Source organism: Tachypleus tridentatus, chromosome 10 (assembly GCF_004210375.1).
Source record: "Tachypleus tridentatus isolate NWPU-2018 chromosome 10, ASM421037v1, whole genome shotgun sequence".
In the NCBI taxonomy this organism is placed as follows: Eukaryota; Metazoa; Arthropoda; class Merostomata; order Xiphosura; family Limulidae; genus Tachypleus; species Tachypleus tridentatus.
In genome coordinates, this window is record NC_134834.1 from 179,790,608 (window position 1) to 179,812,015 (window position 21,408).

Here is a 21,408-nt window from a genome sequence, read left to right on the forward strand (position 1 = left end):
TCATGATTCTGCACTCTCCCATCTTCCACAAGTCTTATTGCACAAGCTTCAGATGTTAGATTTTGTCACTGACAGTCATATTATTTATTTTATTATGACACTTTGCATGTAACTATTTTTATTGATATCAGACTTTCTGTACCTTATGCAACTTACATTAATGTGCAGAACAGATTGTAGGTACTGTGCCAGCACTAATATTTCAAGGTAATCATGCAGGTATATGCTAATATTTTTTGCAGATGTCATGATTGTGTGGAATGATTGCAGTTGTTGATAAAGGTCATTATTTCGGTTTGCACTAAAACCATTAGTTGCTGTACTACTCACGCTTAGTATTGATTACATGGATGATTGGAGGATTCTTGCTAAGTGATTTTCTCACACAGCATTGATTTTCCAGTTAGTTTATTCTCTGGTTGTATTTGTTATGAGTTTTAGTCTCAGTTGATATACAATATCTCGTTAGTCTGAAATTCCATATTAACACACACTCAGGAACTTTTTATACATACCCATTCACTTTGCAGTCCTCTAGGTTTTGGGTTCTTATTTTTCTCCACCTGACAAATATGTCTTTTCTGATTGGGGGAATGATGGATTCTATTTATGTGGGAATTTCTGAGGATCATACTTGCTTCAGATACCATCATTGGTATTTTACTCTTTTGTTAATCTTTTTTTCTGATCTGTTGTCTACTGGAATTTCTCTTACTGATTTGAGTTGCTTATAAGAGAAGCTCATTTTTGTTTTCCATATTGTAGATTCCTCTTTTCTTCCACAAACTCCAAATCTGGATTTTTTCACTGGTGCTTTTCTTCAGGGCTAAGGTGATGTGTTGTGGGACCATTATTTTTAGAGTCTGTAGTCTTAAGATACTCATTATTCTGATATATATTTGGATTTCAGGAATTTTTGCCTTGATTACATTACTGCTTTGTTACAGTATTTGACTGTGACATATATCAGTATACAGAGTAGAAATTGATCGTGTATCATTTTTTTTTTCTGAAGTGGATCTCATTGGTTGTGCTTATGGTTTGTTCGTTCTCTGCTTGAGGCTGTCATGGTGGTGTGCATGACATTTTGATGTCTTACTGGCTTCCAGTTTCTCTGGTAATGGATGCTGTGAGCCTATTTTGGGAGAACCTTTTTTTTTCTTTATGCTTTCCCCTTTTCATCATTTTTCTCAAGTGTCGACCAAGATTTATTAGTTCTGTTGTCTGCTCCACCATAGTTTCTACTTTTTATACCTTACCTATCTCAGAAGGATCCTATTTCATTGTTTTTTTGGTAAATCTTCCACAATACTCTTTGTCATTTATAGCTTCACAGGTAACTATTATGTTCTTTGTTACTAAAGTTGGCTCTCTTTTGGGTAGGGCTAGATTTAGACCCTTTGTGTCTCTCGTGTAATACTGTGATGTTGTAGGCTCCCTTCCTAGGGTGATTGAAGATTGAGGCCCCATGAAGTTGCATTGGTTGCACCTCATATAAATCCAGCACTGCTTCCTAGATAGTTAAAAAATATTGTTACATTCTTGTAAATGTACCATTCTTGTTGCTCTGTCTTAAGGAGTTGGTATTTGTGGAATTGGACCTCTTGCCTTTCTCCAACTCTTTTATAGTTTGCCTTATTTTTTTCCCTGTATTTCTTTCAATATCAGTTCTTGTCTGCTTCTCTTTCAAGCTACAAGCTGCACTATTAGCCACTTTTAGTGCTACAGAAGCCGTGTGCCACTGTTTATCTTATGTTTAGAGCATCTGTTTTGGAGCTTTTTACAATTTCTCTCACAAATACGTAAATGTTGTCCTCGGTGATATTTGAGCCTGATCTTAACTTAATGTATCTCTTCCTTTTGAACTCTTCACAATTTGTTCACTTCAGTATCATCCCTGAATTTTGTATATCAGAATGGCTGGTATGGGTATTAACACTTTAACTGATAACCAGGCAATGAAGTTTTGATCTTCTTGGATCATCTTCAGGTTTTCTTTGTTAACCTGACGATGACCTGAAAAGGTCAAAATGTTGTTTTCTGCTTATCAGTAAAAGTGTTAATAACCATACTGGCCATTCTGAGATACATTTTTATTTCAAGTGGGTTTCTCATCATCCAGAATTCCCTGGATTTTATTACTTGCTTTGGGAAGGAGAGTTTCAGATATTAATATTTTGCACTCTGAAAAAAATGTTAGGCCTACTTCTAAATACAAATAATTTACATTTATCTTACAGAATCTTTTGTTCGTATGTATATATATGTGTGTGTGTGTATGTACATGTATATTTGTTTTTAATCTTTATCCAGCTCAGGTCTAAGCACTGTGTGTGTTCCCCTGAGTGATATTCCAGGATTGAGAAAAAGGTCCAATAATCCTTTGGAGTTTTTAGGACTTTTTGGAACACTTCATGAAGCTTGTTTTCGACACCACATACCAGCTAAGAGAGTAAGTTGCAGTAGTTTTGGTTCAGTAACAGATTTTATTAATATGCATATAAACATTTAAAAATCATATTCACTTTATTTTCTTTAGTGAAATAATCAGGTTGTGTTTATAGTGCACTTGGAGTCTCTAGTGTGGAATTGTTGCATGATTAAAAAAAATAGAAAGCGAGACCTAAGCAATGAAAGTTTGATTTAATCAAATATTTAATAAGATTGCAAATTAGAGGTATTTTGGCATTGCTGTGTAAACTTATTGTTACAGGATTTGTGTTATGACATTTGCTAATTTGTGTGTGTTCTATGCTTTTTCAATGGATGTAGCAAAGGAAGAGGTCTGCACGTGAAAACATATGGACACAATATTCTAATTGTATGTCATTGAACTGTGAGATGAAACTCAACATTTGTTGAAATAACACTTTATCTTTCTTCTGTTAAAACATACACTGAACAAAATTCCAAGTGGGCTGTGCTTTTGTTTTAATTTTGCAAGCAAGTTTACTAAGACTCAGATGAGATATATTTTTGATATATGAGAGATATATGAGAAAACTATTTGTTTTGCATTAGTATTTTAACATCGTTACTTGTATCTTTAATATGTTTTTACTCAGAATAACTGTATCAACATTTTTTTGTAGATTTCGGGAGATGCTAATGAGGAGCAGATACTAACAGCTGCCCAAGTGTATTATGACAGACCTGAGTATCTACAAAAAGTCTTGAATGATCTATTTAATATATTTCGTTATGGTTCTTGTAGTAATCCAAGACTAGCTTTAGATGTAGTATTGATTGCTATGAAGAGATATATAAGTGAGAAATCTATCCAAATTGCTGGAAGGTAAGAATTTTTATTCCATTTTTAACTTATTTAAAGCTAGTGTTATTTAATATAATTATTGTTACACTCAATTATTTTTCTTATAATAAGACAGAAGTATACGTATCTTCTTGATTTTTTTGAGATTTAGATACACTAAAATACACTACATTTATACAAAGTAATTTGCCTATAGAAAAACATGTTTTCAGTGCTACATAAGCCAATATATGCTTGGATAAGGTTCACAATTCATGTTTATTCTAGTTTTAGTTGCATATGCAAGGTTGAAAGGTGTAATTGTTTAGATGGTGATTTCTCTACAATCAACTCACAATTATGTGGTTAAAAAGCCAAGTATGGAAGCTATAGATATTTAACTATAAACTGTTTTCAAACAAAGTGTAGATAATTTCAGTTCCTAACTCTTATAAAGAAGGTTATCTTTTGATTACATAAAATCATCTGCTATTTTTTTTAGTTTTTCATGTGTGTTTGCTTTCTTGTATGATAATCACATAACTTTACCACTTGCTGTTTCAAGAATGGCTCATAGAACACTTCTGAATTTATTTTTATTTTTTCATGTGCAAACATTTAGCTCGTAGCTTTGTCATTTCTTGACCAATTTGAGATCTAATTATACTTTTGGACTCAGGAGGTCAAACTCTTGATGTATTTGACCACTCCTAAGGTCTCACAGGTTAATTTACTCTACCTCTGCCTCAAAGAATATCAAATGCTGTGGCTTCTCTGGATTTTTTTTTTGCAAGTTTTATCATTCCTTTCTTATGATATTTTTGAAAGAGACATTTACTGGTACACCGTTATTACTATATACTTTTATGCTAATTTTAAGTAGTATCTCATGACTTATTATTGACATCTGTAAGATGATGTTAAAGTGGTTATGTTTTTAGAAGTGTAAATAACATTGACATTGATACCAGTAACAAAAACATTTATAAACATCAGAAATCCATTTACAGAAAACATTTGTTTTAGATGCCACTTTTAATTCAAGTGTATGAATTGGTGCTCTGAATATAATATATTGTTTTCTTTACGGGCATTGGTTTTTGTTGCTTAAATTATCTCTTTTAAGTCTTATAATAAATGAATATTTGCAAAGAAAATAGTTCTAATGTGGAAAGATTTGAAGGTGGTTCTATGCACACATAAACACATATATATGTTATCTAGCTTTTGTATATACTATAAGATTCCAAAACTGTGACTTAGTGTGAAATTTAATAATTCTTACTAAATGTTTTTCAGTCTTACTGTTAAAGTTTAATGATAAGGAATGAAACTTTAGTAGGTGGTGATGACCATTGATGTAGAGACACTTTTGAATTTACTCAAGAGAAATCTTTGCTATTTTCCACATCTTTATGTAAATTGTGTTTAAAATATGTGTGGTGCTGGTACTAATGTGTTCTGTTTCAAGAACCTTGTGTTTATATTTTTTATTGCTACAAAAACTAAAGAGCAATGTTTCACATGACCAGTGTAACTGTCTCCATATCCTGATCCAGATGGTGAAGCGTTGGTGTTTTTTAAAAGTTATTGGTACTTGTGTTTAGAAATATTTGCTTCTCTTTTCTTCTTTTTTTGGCTAGCTTTACCTGGTGTGAATAATTTAACTTGTTTTCTAAATAAATTATTCAGTTTGAATTCTAAGTACATATAATGTACTTTAATAAATGTTATAAACAGTGTTTTGCACAGCAATTTATGTTATGTAATTACAATGCAAGTATCTGGTAGTCTTTGGGAAATTAAATGCTTTGAAGATGGATTTGTTTGACACTTATTTAACTGAGATGGAAAAAGTTATTGTTTTGGTTTTGTTCATTACTGTAAATTAATCTTTGTTTATTTTTATATTCAAATTTTTTTCAACTTATTTAAACAAAATTCTTTACAGCAAGCCCATAAAACCTTATGACTAGTTTTTTACTATAAGTGTTTTTATTCCAGTTGTAAATGAAAAGTTAATGCGCCTTTTTAATTCATAAAAAACCACATTAGCGAAACCACAGCTAATGGAACGGACTTTGAGAAATCAGCGTCGTGTGTGTTATATTTGACAAACAAATACTGCCCCAGTTTTGTTTGTTTATACTTGGGAATTACAGAACATGTACTTGATTTTGTATTTTTAAAAGTTAAATTTTGTCATTTATCAGAATTCATATAGTTGTTAATGTAAAATGTAGCATTATTACACACACTCTATTTGCACTGAAGTATTAAAATTACTAATTTGATAATAAAAGAAAACCATTTAGCCACATTCCATTTGAAAAAGCATCTTTTTTAAGTTAGTTAACATGTGGCTTAGGAAGCCTTTCATTAAAATAGGAAAACTTGAAATTATATTGAACTTGTTTACAGTAACTGAATTTGATTCCTACATATGTGTTGTATATGAGCATTAATAGTAAGTCAGGAATTGTATGCCTAAATAATTTAATATTATTATTATATAGAGTAAATTTAAGGTAATGTATGCTAAATGATGAATTGCATAAACATGACTCTAATTTCTTTTTTTTTTGTAAAAATAAAAATCTCAGGTGGTGTTTTTATCCATTTTTATAGTGCATCACTCTTCTACATTGTGAAAGGAGAGGAAAAACCAAATTTTAGCATTAACATTAAACGGTGAGTAAAGCATGTTGTGACATTTTATAACAAGTCGCTATAATGTTGCTTCAAGTTTTCTGTGGTTATTTTAAATGATTTCAGAAGTGAAATAGAAACCCTATAACCTGAGCACTTACAAAAGGTGGACTTTTCTTCTTCAGGAGCAAACTGGGAGTGGTGGTATGATTGAACGAGTGATAAATATAGAGGGTGTTTAGTAACATCACGAGGGTCATCCGGTTTTCTGGGAATTGTTTATTTCTCTGTGTACTGTTGTAAGTAGCCAATGGTTGGAGTGTGTGAAGGTGTTAGTGATATTTTAATTTTGAAATGGCTAAATGTATGTGTATTTAAAAAAAATATGCTTAGGTGTTTAAGTGAAATAAAGATAGCACCTGGAGAGTGATTAACACTCCCAGTTTGCCCCTGAAAAAGAAAGGTCCATTTAAAAGCATTTGGGTTATAGGATTTCTATTTCATTTTTATCAAAACATTTTGGACCTACATGTTTTTAGAACATCTTGAATGATGTCAAATAATTTTATACTTATTTACACATTTCTTGAAAGCTAATTGACTTGTATATCAGCCAGTAGTGTAATCTGTCTTCTAATCTCGTATTACTCAATAATTGCTTAATGTAGTTTTGTCTGTACATTCATTGTAAATTCAAATGTTCTCTTGGTTTGTTTGATGTGTCATACAAGATTTTAGTTACTGTTACACTCAGTATAAAAACATTTGTAAAACTTTATTAATTATGTCTCCTCAACCAAAGCCTGTGCTTCTTCTGGATGTTCTTTTATTTTTTTCTGAATTACATGGAAGTATTTTCATTAAAATTCATTGACTTTTAATTACTGTTAGAGATTTTCCTGTTGTTGTGTATTGACTCTAATACAATTTGTTTGAACAAGTTCTTTACTAAAACATTAGTAAGATAAATCAGATGGTCAGTAATATATATGTGTGTGTGTGAGTGAGTGAGTGAGACCTCCAGTTGAAACAAATTTAATGTAACTGTTTAGCTGATTTTCAGAAATGTCTTGTTTGTGATATTAAAAAACAAATTCTGTATGTGAAATTCTTGTAGATTATATGGCAGATTTGTTATTCTTTCCTTTTAAAGTATGATCTGGTATAATTACCTTGCAATTTAAGTATGTTTCTGATAGTATTGTGACAAATGTGTTTTATATGAAATATGAAAAATATTCTGAACCAGAATTATTTCTACATTACAAGATTATTATTATATTTTTATAAAACAGTAGGTCTTCAGTGAAATGAAAGTAATTATTTTAACTAGTGTTCTACAGTATATACTTTATTTTATATAAAATACAAATAACATGAAGTATTTGACAAATATTTTAGAAAGAGCTTTTTGCAGATGAACTTAGATTTTCTTTTCTTTTCCCTTTATCTCAAAGAATATTTTTATGTTGTAGAAAATAAAGAAGTAATGTTATGTATTTATTTCTTGACTGTTTTTCAGGAATATTGTGAGAACATTATTAGATGCAATGTGTAAACATAGAAGTGATAAAACTGTAAGTATTAAAAAACAGAAGTAGTTTTATCAGATATTTCAAATAAACATGTAAGTATATGTATAACACATGTCTACACTTATGGTTAAGGTTCCACTTGAAATATAATAATGTAATTTAATATAGTCAATATTCTCTCGATTTGGAAGATTGTAGATTTTCTAAGTGTTTTAGAGTTACTATAAAACATGATAAAATTAAGCTTTCTTTACTATGAGTCTTGTTTCAGGATAAAAAGTTGAAGAAATTTATATATCATCTTTTCTTTTAAAGGACTTGTGAACATTAATGTGTACTTACTGCTGTTACACAAAAATGTTTTATTACAAGTTATGTGACATTAAGATAAAATAAAGTTTTTAATAGATAAAAATGCTTTGTGACTTAGAATAAGTGGCTTATTTCATTGCTTATGTGTATCTTGTTGACATCATAATAACTTGTATAATTGTTGTTAGTAACTGAAAAGTATTCCATCAATGATAGTTATTTTTATTTTATTCTTAGTACATGTGTGATGTAAAAATTTTCTGAGTTTAATTACATATTTTTAACATTTGCAGAAGCTACAAATTATGATCCACAAAAGATCCTAAACAAAATTTTTTCTAGTTTTTTTTTTTAAACTGTTAAATTCTGCTCATGTTATCCACATTAAATAAAACATTGTTTTCATGAGCAGGTTGTTTTAGCATTGTTTTCAGCATTAGACTTTATTTGGATGGCTTGTAACTTATTTCTGGTAGTGTAATAAATATCTTCACTGATTTGGAAAAATGTGAAATATTCCTAAATATTCTTTGAAGGAATTGTCAATTTTTTTTAATTGTTTAACTTTCTACATTGTCATTAATTTTCTAAATTATGTGCTTAGAATGATATAAGAAAGGATGCATTCTTATTGTTAACTGTTATTAAGAATGCTTTGTATGTAGTTGGGATATACAAGAATATTTACAGTTCTTTCTTAGTTTATTTTTATAATTATAAATCTATAAAAGTCATTCCTGAAAAAGTTCATGACCTGTCATTTATAGACTGGACAGGTGAATAAATATATTTGTAAATTTACATAAATATACTGTGCTAAACATTTTCAAGTATGTTGTAAAAGTTTTTTTTTAGTTTGAGAGAAAATAAACTAAACCCACAAAGCAAATTCTCCTAAATATATAATACAGTTTCCAGAAATCAATAAAAATAATTTTGCACAAATTACACAATACTGTAATTTTACTTCTGTTGTGTAGGTGATTCAACAGTTGATAAAACTACGAGTACTGGGTGAAAATGTGCTTAACAACAAAGTGCATTTTACAGAATCATTTTTATGTAATGTTTAGATATTATAACTTAATTTATTAGTATCACAGATGGAAACAGGGGAAAATCATTTAATGTATCCAGAGCTGTTTTGATAACTAAAAAAACCAAAAAAAACCTCAGTCATGTAATTGTTATAAGGAGATGATTATTACAGCAGGTTTGACTTCAGTTATTTGTTATATTAAAAACATTTTTTTCAATTTTGTAATAATAAAAATTCAACTTAATATTAAATAAAACATACTTTAAATTCACCTTTTGTGTACATTTTGTCTCGATATGTAATATCTTGTTTTATCTTTCAGATGCTACGGAATAGCTGTTTGACCTTCATTCATTTTACATTTCCTCAAGACGTAGTAAGTACTTTCAAAGCTTATTTTAAACAGATTTTAGTATCAGATTATGAAATTAAAACTTCATGTATATAACTGTAAACTGTGCTTAGTTGTTGAAAGTTTCACATCACACAGTGCAGTATAAAAGTAGAATTAAAGCCGAAAATGTTTATATTTTAATTAATTCTGTTGATTTGTTGATTTTTCTGAATAGATATTTGAATATGAAAGACTTGTAGATATCTTGCTTTACATTGTGTCCCAAGATGATCGGGATGAATTTGTTCAGCAAGTTAGCATCTATTTATTAAACAGTCTTGCCTGTCAAGTAGATGGTGACCAGAAGAGATTAGTTGGAGATAGAGGAGCAATACAGGTATTAAAGTTTCTATATATTATAAATTGTTGTGATTATTATCCTGTGTGTCATTGCTTTTATTTTGCTGATTTCGAGTATGTCGGATCTAAACAACAAAATATCTTTTTTATAGCAAATGTTTTATGTGAAACATTTTGCAGAATGTGTCACTTCACATTTTATCAAAATCATGTGTGTGAAATTAAATTGGAAGTGGTATAATTTTTTACTTCATCAAATCTTTTATTTCACATGAATTAATTTTTATAGTTTCAAATCTCTATCTTTGAATCTGTAAAATTAGGCTTTTTGAGACGTGCAATTTGACATTGTACTTTCACTTTAACCCTATCACTATGGCTTGTGGGTCAAAGGCCATGTCATCATGTTTGTCTACTTGCATTCAAAATTTTATTGAACTACCATTTTATGAATTGATGCCAATAGGTTTAGTATTATAATTTAAGTTTTAGTATTATATAATAGGTAATTTTATAATATAAAAGTACATATTAAAAAGAAACACCTAAATGTCAATATTTGTGTGTTGCATGGTATGTTAAATGCATCATTAGTCCAAATTCTGTGTTTGTGATGCCCAAATACAAAGTATGTAGTTACTATATTAGGAACTAAACTTACCAGTATTGAGCTCCTCATTGGCACAGTGGTGTATCTGCAGACTTATGCTTCTAGAAACTGGGGTTTGATACCCCTGATAAGCAGAGCACAAAATAGCCAGTTGTGCTTAATAATAACAAACTAACAATACCATTACTGACAAGCTAGGATATAAAATAAGAACCTCCTATCTTTTGCATATACTAAAATATCACTCGCGTTCCAAAACACACACACACATACACATTGGCTCTACCCGCCTCTTTTCATTTATGAGATGCTTTTGATTCGGGATTATAAGCTTGTGGGTTGAGTAATTATAGGTGGTTGTGATGACAAAAATAACATAATTTTAGGGTTTCATGACAATTGCTCCACTTTCTTGTTGCCAATTTATATGGCATTTTGTACAAAGATATTTTTTACAGGTTCCATATCTGTGCATTAAACAAATAAAGGAATGTTTGCAAATTTTTGGCCATTTTAGGGGTTAAAAGGCTAAATGCATAATTTTAGGGGTTTGGGTTAATTATTTATTAGTCTCATTTCAACCAACTACATGTAGTTTCATACAAAGATACATTTTTACAGGTAACACATGTTGATAAAAATAGTTGAATTTTAGTAACTTTTGGAGGCTCAAGATGCCACAAAAAGCATAATTTTAGGTGTTTTTTTTGCTAGTTACTTCACTGTATTTTGGCCAATTTACATGTGATTCGGTACAAAGATACTTTCCCACAGACAACTCACAATGATATACAATAATCCTGGATTTACCCATTTTCAGTTAGTTTGGGGGACACAAAAACATAATCTTAGGGGTTTTGTCTGGTTTCTTGGCCAAATTTTGACCAGTTTACTTGGAATTTGGTGTAAATATGCTTACTCTGTGCATGTCTCAAACAGATATCTGGTCAGTTATGGAATTTTTATGTTTTATTTGGTTTTTTAGAGAGGAAAACACAGTTTGGAATTTTTGACATTTCAAGTGAATGTCAACAAAGATGTTTTATTGCAGGTCCCAAGCAGTGATGTATAATTTTCAAATGTTTTACATTTTTCTAGTATCAAAATTGTATTTGGAATTGGAATTGTATGGAATTTATATGTATACATACATATGCATTTTTTTTGTCATGTACGTATATTTTATTGTATATTTCTTTTACATGTAAATGTACTTTGCATAATTAAACTTCTTTAACTGAGAAATAAAGAATTTAGCATCTGTTTTTTGTAAATTTTACACAAATATCTAATATTGGTAAAACATGAAATATAGGCTTTATTGTTTGTGAGGTTTAGTGCTTTCATTCACTTTCATCAATCTGAAGAAAAGTTTTGCACATTTAAAACATTTTTTAAAAACAATTACATGTATAAATTGAATATAAAGGTAGACATGTCTGTATATGATATATACAGTTACTTATGGTTTTGTCCTTTTTAAGATAATGCTACAATTAATTGAAAATCGGCTAAATAGGGTGATCTGTGATGAGGTCTTGGAAACAGCTTGGAGCACCATGTGGAATATTACAGGTAGTTTGTTGAGTTATAACCTTGTATAGAAACAAACATAGACAGAAATGTTTTAAATCATTATGAGTACAATCAGTACAAGTTGAAAGAAACAAGCCTACAAACACGTTCTGCATGTTTAAACCAAAATTAATACAAAATTAATTTGTATCTTGGGACAGTTGGTAGTTGGACAGTTTTAACACTTTTATTAATAAAGCATAGAACAACGTTTCGACTTTCTTAGGTCAACTCTGCTTTATTAGTAAAAGTGTTAATACCCATATCTGCTGTCTTGAGATACATTTTTACTTCAAGTGGTTTCTTGTCATCACAAAATTAATTTGTTTGGTAACCATGTAAACCATGATCTGTGGTTTATTTCACAGGAACAACTTGGTTTAACTGTAGATTATGAATCTGTAAGGATAAACCTATTTTGGAAAGGTGTTTTGTTTTATCTAGTTTTACTAAAAAAACTTTTTCTCAACTGAGTTTATATATATATATTGAAAAAAGTGAATGTTTATTTTATCAATTTAACGTTGTTAAAAGGGGTTCAAGCACCTATTAACTTATATGTAAAGAATAAAATAATTTTTAAAGGTAAGAAAATGTTCCACATTTAATTGTCAACAACTGAGAAAAACTGTTGTTTAGAATTTCTGGTGAAATGGGTTAAAATATGTACTGTCTTCATTAGGTATAAGAAATGCAGATTATTTAGCAGATTAAAGGTTTCTATGATAAGTATTGATATTAAAAATCACGGCAAAAACATCAGTTGTCACTGTAAATCTCAGTATAATGAACTTTATTTCACTATTCTTTATTATTTAATCAGTGATATAATATTTTGAATTATTTTTACTTTTCAGTAAACAGCTTAAGTCTAGTATTGTAACTAAAATAGTCTAATGTCTAATTTCTATTATTAATTTTTACAATCAAATTGTCTTCAGTGAAATATATTAAGTTATTTAAGAACTTACTAATAATTTTAATACAAAACTTGGTTTCATTTTTACAACTTTCTTCCTCAACCATGTAAACATAGCCTTTGCATGTGAGATATTAGTGGAAACATTTTATTGAACAGTAGCGACTGATAAACAAAAAATAGGTCCTCATAGAATACAAATGTATGCAAAGTTGCACACCAATAGGAAAATAGGAACAAGTATTTGTGGTATAGAAAGGGATGTTTCTCTTGTTTGGTAATTATACAAGTAGCTTAGTCCTTATAGTTCGTTTTTCATTACTGTTTATATTCTATGTGATGGTCCTGGTTTGGTTATGGTCTGTTACATTTTCCTTTGTAGGCACCTTTTGTGCATTACACTGTCCCTCTTCATATGGGTATTAAAAATAACTACCAAAGGCCTGTTTGAGCAATCCAAAGGCAAAGGATGCTGATGGAGATGTTTGTGAGTGGTATAATTTGTTTGTACTTGTATCTGTTGGAGGAACTTTCAGGTTGGCTTGGATGTGTGACTAGTTGACTGAACCATACCTTACTGGTACCTGGCCTACATAAAGATGGTATTTCCTTGCTGTATAATGAAATCAGGGCATTATCCTGGTAATGTACAGCAGTATTTATTTGTCTTATTTTTCTTCTACTTTCTGTGTATTTAATGCTTTGTGAGAGCTGTTACCTGCAGTAACTATAAATCCCTTTAAAAACATGTGATGTATTCTTTGCTGTTGTAAGGTGTCCTATCAACAAGGTGTCAATACCTTAGCCAGACTTTTGCAGTCACTGAAGTGGATGCTATTCTTTCTTCAGTGATTTTATAAGCTTAATGAAGTGGTTTTATTTGGGGAACATACTACATGTTTCAACAGAACATTGGTCTGGTTTTAAATATTCCATACAGATCTTATTATGAGTGTAAGACTACATACCAGTAAATCCATCATGTACAAAATGTTCTGTACTTTTGGTACCATGGATAGGCTCTGTACAAAAGATCACTTACACAAAACTTTGGTTATTGTTACTTTTATTCCAATACTAGTAGAGAATAAACAAGTGAAGAGATGAATGCTATTACTCACTGTTTGCTCCAGATGGATACTAAAGTGAAAAGAAATCTGGAGAACACTTTGGATCTGACTGAGTCATTTCAATCTTGAAGCTAGTTTTATGGTGTAGGCTATTTTACATGTCTTGTTAAAGAATCAACAAACTTTAGAAGTACAATCATAACTTACGATTTCAGTTTGAAAATATTTTAGAAATGTTTAAGCTGCATGTTAATATGACATATTTCCAGATATTAGAAGTTTAAATACTGTCAAACCATATAGAAAACAACTGAAGTTGACTGTTCTACATGATCATTTTTGAAGTTAGCTTTTTTGATGTTTAATGTTTAGATGAAACACCTGTCAACTGTGAAAGATTTTTGGATGGTAGAGGGATGGAACTTTTCTTAAAGTGCTTGCAGGTAAGCTGTATACCAGTATTTTGTGTTGTATAAATAAGAAGTACTTTATAATTTCACAGAAAGATATGTTGTAAAAACAGGAGGTGTCTCACAAGTTAATAAGATTTCATACTTAAAAAAGACCACTGGGTACTGTGTGTTTAAAGTGAAATATTTGGGAAAAATGTGTGGTTTGTGTAGATGTATGTGTCTGATGAAAATTTAATATGATCTGAATATATAAATCTATTAGTTGTAACATCTTTGTATCTATGGAATAGAAAAAAGTAACACAAACTAAAAAATAATTAATCTAGTATTAATGCTGGATTCTGTGATTTATAAGGTGGTCCTATCTCACTGTGAAATATTCTGAAAATTAAAATATCAACCTTTTGATGACCTGTATTATCAACTATCTGTAGGTATATTAAAGTATTCTAAGCATTTTCTAATGTTCTTTTCAATTGTCATACTGATTTAACTGACTTGCAGCCTGTGAATCTTGCTGCTTCTTGAAACATGAAAATACATTTCTATCATCCCATTCCACACATTTCTGCACACTTCTCTTTGTAGTAGTAGATACATGATGGACACATCTCATGTTAGCCATTCACACAATTATTTTAAGCATAATGTGATTGTTTATTATAGATTAGTCTGTCATGAAAAGCCCAACATAGCCATGGTGGCATTATAATGTAACAGCCAATTCCACTATTTGTTGGTAAAAGAGTAGCCCAAGAGTTGGCAGTGGGTGATGATGACTAGCTGCCTTCCCTCTAGTCTTACACTGCTAAATTAGGGATGGCTAGTGCAGATAGCTCTCGTAGTTTGCATGAAACTAAAAAACAAACAAACTTATGAAAAAATAATCAAAGCAAGATAACTTTAAAAAGTTTAATTTATAATGGAAACATCTTTACAAACATCTTTTGCAGTGCATCAAAACATGCTATTTCTAGTATTCAGTGATAGTTTTTCTGCAATGTAATTCATTGTAAAATAAAGATGTCAGTTTCTCATAATATAAATTGCATTTTCTGATGTTGTAAAATTACTAACTGTTTATTAGAAATAATGTTAATGTGAAAGCCTTTTATTCTGTTCAGGAGAAACTGAAACTTTTTCAAAACTTAATGTTTAAGAGTATCAGATATTCAAACAAAAAGAACCAACAATAAAATTATAATTATGCCACAGTAGTGAAGTGGTTAGAATATTGTTAGACTGCAGTTTATTCCTATTTCATATACCTATTTCTATATAAGAATACATCAGTGCTTTTATGTGAAATATAAATTTTATGTAACTTTGTTCAGGTTTTAAATGTTTGTTGTACTAATTGCTGTACATCCTTGACATAAATAGCTGACATACTAGTTTAAAAGAGTGAAGAAATATTGTTCAAGGTAATTAGTATCAACCAAACCAGTGCACTTGGTAAAATTCTATCTTATGGAAATTTAAACATGTATATAAATGTTTATAGTAAAGAAAATAACATCGAAAACTTTATTATTTACATTAGTTGTATATAAGGATACACAGAGAAAATATTAAAAAGACAAGAAAAGTTTAACATGTTAAAATGAATTTTGTAAAAGAAGAAATGTCAGTCTCTTTTTTATGTTTATTTTTTAGACATTTCCTCTCAAGGCTGAACTGCTTCGTAACATGATGGGGCTATTGGTAAGTTGATTGGTATTTAAAAGCTTAGCTTTTTTTATTGAGGCTGTTACTGTCATAAACATACATTGTTTAACAGTCATATTGTATTAATATTTCTTTGTGGGAAGAACACTTATATACTTTTTTTTTTGACACTGACTACAGTTTAGAAACTCATGTAGTACAGTTTCTTTTTTTATGTGGGACAAAATACTTAACCTCCCCATGACTGTTGTTTTAAAATTATGGTGAAGTAATAATTAGTAATATATCTGTATTTTTTGATGGATTGTTTAGGCAGAGTAGTCATGATAATACATCTGCTTTTGTAGTCTATAAATAACTTTGTTTTCTGGTTGATTAGTTAAGTTTCAGTTTTGAATATTTTATTCCAAGTAATTTGCTATTTTCACCTGGAAACATGATTGGGTGTTAAAAAGTTTTTGCCAGTTCAAGCACAGTTTGAAGCTAATTATTAAATAGGAGAAATCAATATAACAATTTCTAGCACTGTATGTGTAATATCCTAGCAAGCCTGATGAACCCTGGTATTGGAAGAAAGAGCTCAATGACATTGGATATTGCAGATGTTAAGTGGTTGACACGTTATTTTATCTGCTTTCATTCATGAGTTCTTTATTTACAACTGAAAAGAATACAGTGTATTATGTGATGTTTTTAGTGTTGTATTTCTTTTGATTTTAATAGATGTTTTATACATGTGGTTTTTAGATCATTTATGGTCTTATTGTTTCAGAAAGTTTTATCATTCTGTCTGAGGGTTTTAAAAATGAGTTGAATTGTCCTTTAGTCTCACTTGATTAATTTATTTTAACATTAACAACTTTTTACTTCCAAACTTAATGAAGTAGTTTTGTTTTATTGTAAAAAAAAGGTTTTCAGTTTGATAGTTTGACTTGTTAATAAGTGCTTTACTAAAAGGCTAGTGGGTTAACTATTTTATTCAATTGATAGAGTACTATGGAGATCGAAAAGCTGGGTTACTATATGATAAGATGTTGCAGCTAATAAGATCCAAAGGTGGACTTTGTCAACATATTTGAATACTGAATTGTTTATTGAATATGGCTGTTACTGTATATAGTATATACAGGGCAAAGATTTTTCTTTAACATTTTGTTTCTCTAAAACAAGTTTAGGAATGTTTTTCATATCTTTTTGACAGGGAAACGTGGCAGAAGTAAAGTATTTGCGGCCAAGACTTATGACAGAAGAATATCTACAGGTCTTTAGGTGAGTCATTACACATTTTATTTTCAAATAAAAGAATCCTTCTTTTTTATTATAGATATTTGTATTAAAAGAATAACAGACATTAGTAAAAACACTGTTACTGGGTATATTGTTTATTACCCAAGGTTTTAAGAAATCAAAAACATCTTAGGTTTACTTTCTAAATTATTAGATATGAGACTTTGTTTTTCTAGTACTAACTCTGTTGCAACCAGTGAGTATGGCCAGGTGGTTAGAGCACTCGACTTGTAATCTGAGAGTCATGGGTTTGAATCCCTGTAACAACAAACATACTTGCTGTTTTAGCATGGGGGTTTTATAATGTTAGTCAATCTCACTGTTTGTTGATAAAAGAGTAACCCAAGAGTTGGCAGTGGCTGGTGATGACTAACACATACACTGTTAAATTAAGGATGGCTGGCACAGACAGCCCTTGTGTAACCTTACGTGAAATTCAAAAACAAATGAAAAGAAATCTTTAGAATTTATTAACTTATCCAAAAATTGTTATCCATTGAAAATACAGTTAACAAAGGCTTGCTTCTCTCTTGATTTATTATTACCTACTTCTTTTCATACTACATTCTGTGAGGTTATAAAAGGATAGGAACAGCAATTAATGAAGAATAGCTTTAAAAATAGTTACAAAAAAATTATAAAAACCATTGTGTAGAGCATATTGTATGCATTACTTACAAAATTAAAAGTGAGTAAAATGGTGTGAAAAGTAATTTTTGGTTTTTTATAGAAATGTTGTAAGTTATAACTTGTACATATCTGAGAACATTTTTATACTTTTTTGAGATTTCTTCATATAAATGTTTTATGTTAAATTATATTTGTTTAAAATCTATGGCAGTTTTCTTATATGACAAGACTTAGGTTTATGACTTCTTAGGTTTAGAGAGTATGATAAAAAAAAAAAGTAAATATTCCAGTAATTCAAATCCTTGTGTTATTGAATATTATTTTTAAGTTTGATGTCTTCAGAAAACACATATAATACAAAATAATTTATTATTTGTTGAAACAAGGTGTATTTATTATATAAATTGACTTTGATCAAGATTGTTTAAAAGAATCATAATTATTTCCTATGACCTGACACCATTATGAAAATTCAGGTCTCAGGCCACATCGCTGAAGCTTTGTGAACCTGTGTCTATATATATATATTTTTTACAACTTATAACTGAGAATAATAACTACATGGTGTATAAAATGAAGCTTTCTTATTGATATGTTAAGCCCATTGTGTAGAACTGAGGCTAGAAAGCACAAAAGAAATATATATGCCATTTCATTATTTGTAACTATAAATGCTGTGTATGTGCAGAAAATTCATTTAGTCCTCTATAATGTTTGATAAATTTCACAATATAAATTAAATTTATATCTATCTATATATATTAGACACACACAAAAGATTTGGGTGATTAATACATCAGTAACTTTTATTTGTAATTGGTTATGATTATCAACATTAAAAGTTAAACTGGAGTTATTATCAGTAGTTTATCTTTCTCTTTCAGTACATTACTAGATAGTAAAAGTGATGGTATTGAAGTCAGCTACAATGCTGCAGGGATACTTTCCCATATTGCTTCTGATGGAGTAGAAGCCTGGAATGAGTCATCTGTAACCATACTTCAACGAGATGATGTTTTGAAAGCAATGGTTAAGGCCATTGAAAGATGGGACTTAAATAGCACACGAAGAATAAATTATAGGCAAGCTGAATGTTATTTGTTTATGAGTAAATTGTGATTGTTTTTTGCGTATTTTTGATCAAACCTATTAGTGTATTTTAAGCTAAGTCTTGCTGCAGGGCTTTAGATTTGTTATTAATTAAAATAATCTTTGAAATAATCCTTGTATATGTATTTATTTCTTTTAATTTGTTATCATGAACCTCCTAATAATTTCTAACTTTTTAAACATAGATAGACCTGGCATGGCCTGGTGGTTAGGGTGTTAGATTCACAATATATAGATATTTCTTTACACACATTGACTATGTATTCACTTATAAATATGATAATAATTTGGTGTAGTTCTAAATAATAATTGGTACTATTGACTTTCACTTGGGGCAGAATACTGCATGTATACTGAATGTCAGATGAAAATACATGAACTGAAAATATCTAATTGCAGCATCTAGATAAGTTTATTGTACATTCCTCATTTAAAAGAAATTTTGCAAAGAGTAACGATATAAAATTCACACTGTAGGATAACAGATTGCAGAAAAACATTTTAGTATTTAAGGTTTGATTTATAATTAATTAATATTACAGAACACTTTGAGGAAGGCCTGTAATTCAGATTTCTTTTTCATTAATTGTCTTTCATCAGAATCAGAAAACTGCTGAAAACTTAACCTTTGAGAAAAATAAAATAATCCATCAATTATAGTTTTGGTATCTAGGTACCATTGGCTTCTGTTTTTAACATGAACTTTTTTCTCTTTACCTTTTTATATAGTTTTGTGAGGTTCTGTCTTTTCTAAGATTAAGGTAAAAGTAATTTTTTTTTTCAGATCATTTGAACCCATCCTGCGTTTATTACACATAGATCACACTCCAGAGGCTCAGCACTGGGCTGTTTGGGCTCTTGCAAACCTAACAAAAGTGTATTGTAAGTATGTTTTTTCACTCTTTTGAGAAACTTCACAGATTGAGAGCATTGCATTCTCTGATTTAAACTTTGACACTGCAATTGTATTATTGTTTTATAGGCTGATGATAAGTAGACTTTCATTTGTTTAATTTTGTTTAAAAGAAACATAAATTAGCTGATCGGAGACCGTGAATCAACCAATTCTGCAACAGATATAAAGTTGAAGTTGTAATTTATATGTATATGCATTATCAGAAATATATTGAGTTTTGGTAAGTTATGCCTCATGTGAAATTATTTTATTTTTACTTATATCAGTTTTGGTTTTTAAAACAAAATAATATTTAAGAAAGGGTTTGTGTTATATTCTTAATCTAATAACTTTTGTTATACTTAGCTGAAAAATACTGCTTGTTGCTTAAGAGTGAAGGTGGCATTGAATTGTTGGAAAAATTACTTCATAAACCTGGTGTCTACCTTCGAATAAAGGAGCTTGCATGTATGGTTATACAACAGTGTAGAAGGTATGTATGTAAAGTCAGTCAGTGTGCTAGAACTATATATAATGGAAGCTTAGAATCATTACATTATTTTCTGTTTAATATAATTGCTTCACAGGATTTACGAAATGCTGTTTAATTTCTTTCCATACAGTTAATGTATTCTTGGCTTACTTAATACAGAAATTGTAAGTGAAATATAACTAGTGGTTTCTACCTGCAACTTGTGCAAGATTTAAAATTGTAACAGATAGTTAAGTGTCCTGTAACTTTTGACAGATTGAGTTAATTTACAAGAATTAGGATGTCTAATACTGTTGAATAATTAATAATAATGAATTGTAAAAGGTCTTTTCTCAAAGTTAGAATGAAACTACTAAAGCACTGTGTACTTTTCCACAAAGTCATAAAGCAGTGAAAGCATAATTTCATGAAATATAGGAATGGTTGAGGATGACTTACAAAATCTTTTAGCAGTTCACAGAGTGCTGTTACAAAAGTTTGAAGCAGTGAAAGAGTATTTTCTCAATCTCAAGATATTACACGGATACTTCTCCAAAATCTTAAAGAAATTAAAGGCAATTTTGAGAAATTTTGAAGTGGATAAAGTGTAGTTTTACAAACAGATGGAACAGTTCTAATTTAAAATTAAATTAAATATAATTTTTAAATTGTATGATTACGTGCTAAGATTAAGATACATTTTTGGAACAGTTCTAATTTAAAGTAAATTAAATGACATTTTAAATTGTATAATAGGCCCGGCATGGCCTAGCTCGTAAGGCGTGCGACTCGTAATCCGAGGGTCGCGAGTTCACGCCCGCGTCGCTCTAAACATGCTCGCCCTCCCAGCCATGGGGGTGTATAATGTGACAGTCAATCCCACTATTCATTGGTAAAAGAGTAACCCAAGAGTTGGCGGTGGGTGGTGATGACTAGCTGCCTTCCCTCTAGTCTTACACTGCTAAATTAGGGACGGCTAGCACAGATAGCCCTCGAGTAGCTTTGTGCAAAATTCCCAAACAAACAAAAAAAAAAAAATTGTATAATTATGTGCTAAGATTAAGATACATTTTTGAAACAGTTCTAATTTAAAATTAAATGACATTTTTAAATTGATATAATTATGTGCTAAGATTAAGGTACATTTTTGGAACAGTTATAATTTCAAATTAAATTAAATGACATTTTTAAATTGATATAATTATCGGCTAAGATTAAGGTACATTTTTGGAACAGTTCTAATTTCAAATTAAATTAAATGACATTTTTAAATTGAT

At 29.8% G+C, this 21,408-nt stretch overlaps 1 protein-coding gene across 4 annotated transcripts in view; it reads left to right on the forward strand.

The window, feature by feature from the left end:
- Nucleotides 1–21,408, forward strand: part of LOC143231045 (protein zer-1 homolog) — a 43,963-nt gene that overhangs the window by 17,058 nt on the left and 5,497 nt on the right. For all 4 annotated transcript variants that reach the window (XM_076465545.1, XM_076465548.1, XM_076465547.1 and 1 more), the window contains 13 exons: nucleotides 2,314–2,452; nucleotides 3,093–3,295; nucleotides 5,882–5,944; nucleotides 7,425–7,479; nucleotides 9,111–9,164; nucleotides 9,358–9,519; nucleotides 11,577–11,667; nucleotides 14,029–14,099; nucleotides 15,726–15,773; nucleotides 16,939–17,006; nucleotides 18,539–18,736; nucleotides 19,549–19,646; nucleotides 20,026–20,152. In XM_076465545.1, coding sequence (XP_076321660.1) covers nucleotides 2,314–2,452; nucleotides 3,093–3,295; nucleotides 5,882–5,944; nucleotides 7,425–7,479; nucleotides 9,111–9,164; nucleotides 9,358–9,519; nucleotides 11,577–11,667; nucleotides 14,029–14,099; nucleotides 15,726–15,773; nucleotides 16,939–17,006; nucleotides 18,539–18,736; nucleotides 19,549–19,646; nucleotides 20,026–20,152 — 1,377 coding nt within the window. The remainder of the gene's footprint in view (nucleotides 1–2,313; nucleotides 2,453–3,092; nucleotides 3,296–5,881; nucleotides 5,945–7,424; nucleotides 7,480–9,110; nucleotides 9,165–9,357; nucleotides 9,520–11,576; nucleotides 11,668–14,028; nucleotides 14,100–15,725; nucleotides 15,774–16,938; nucleotides 17,007–18,538; nucleotides 18,737–19,548; nucleotides 19,647–20,025; nucleotides 20,153–21,408) is intronic.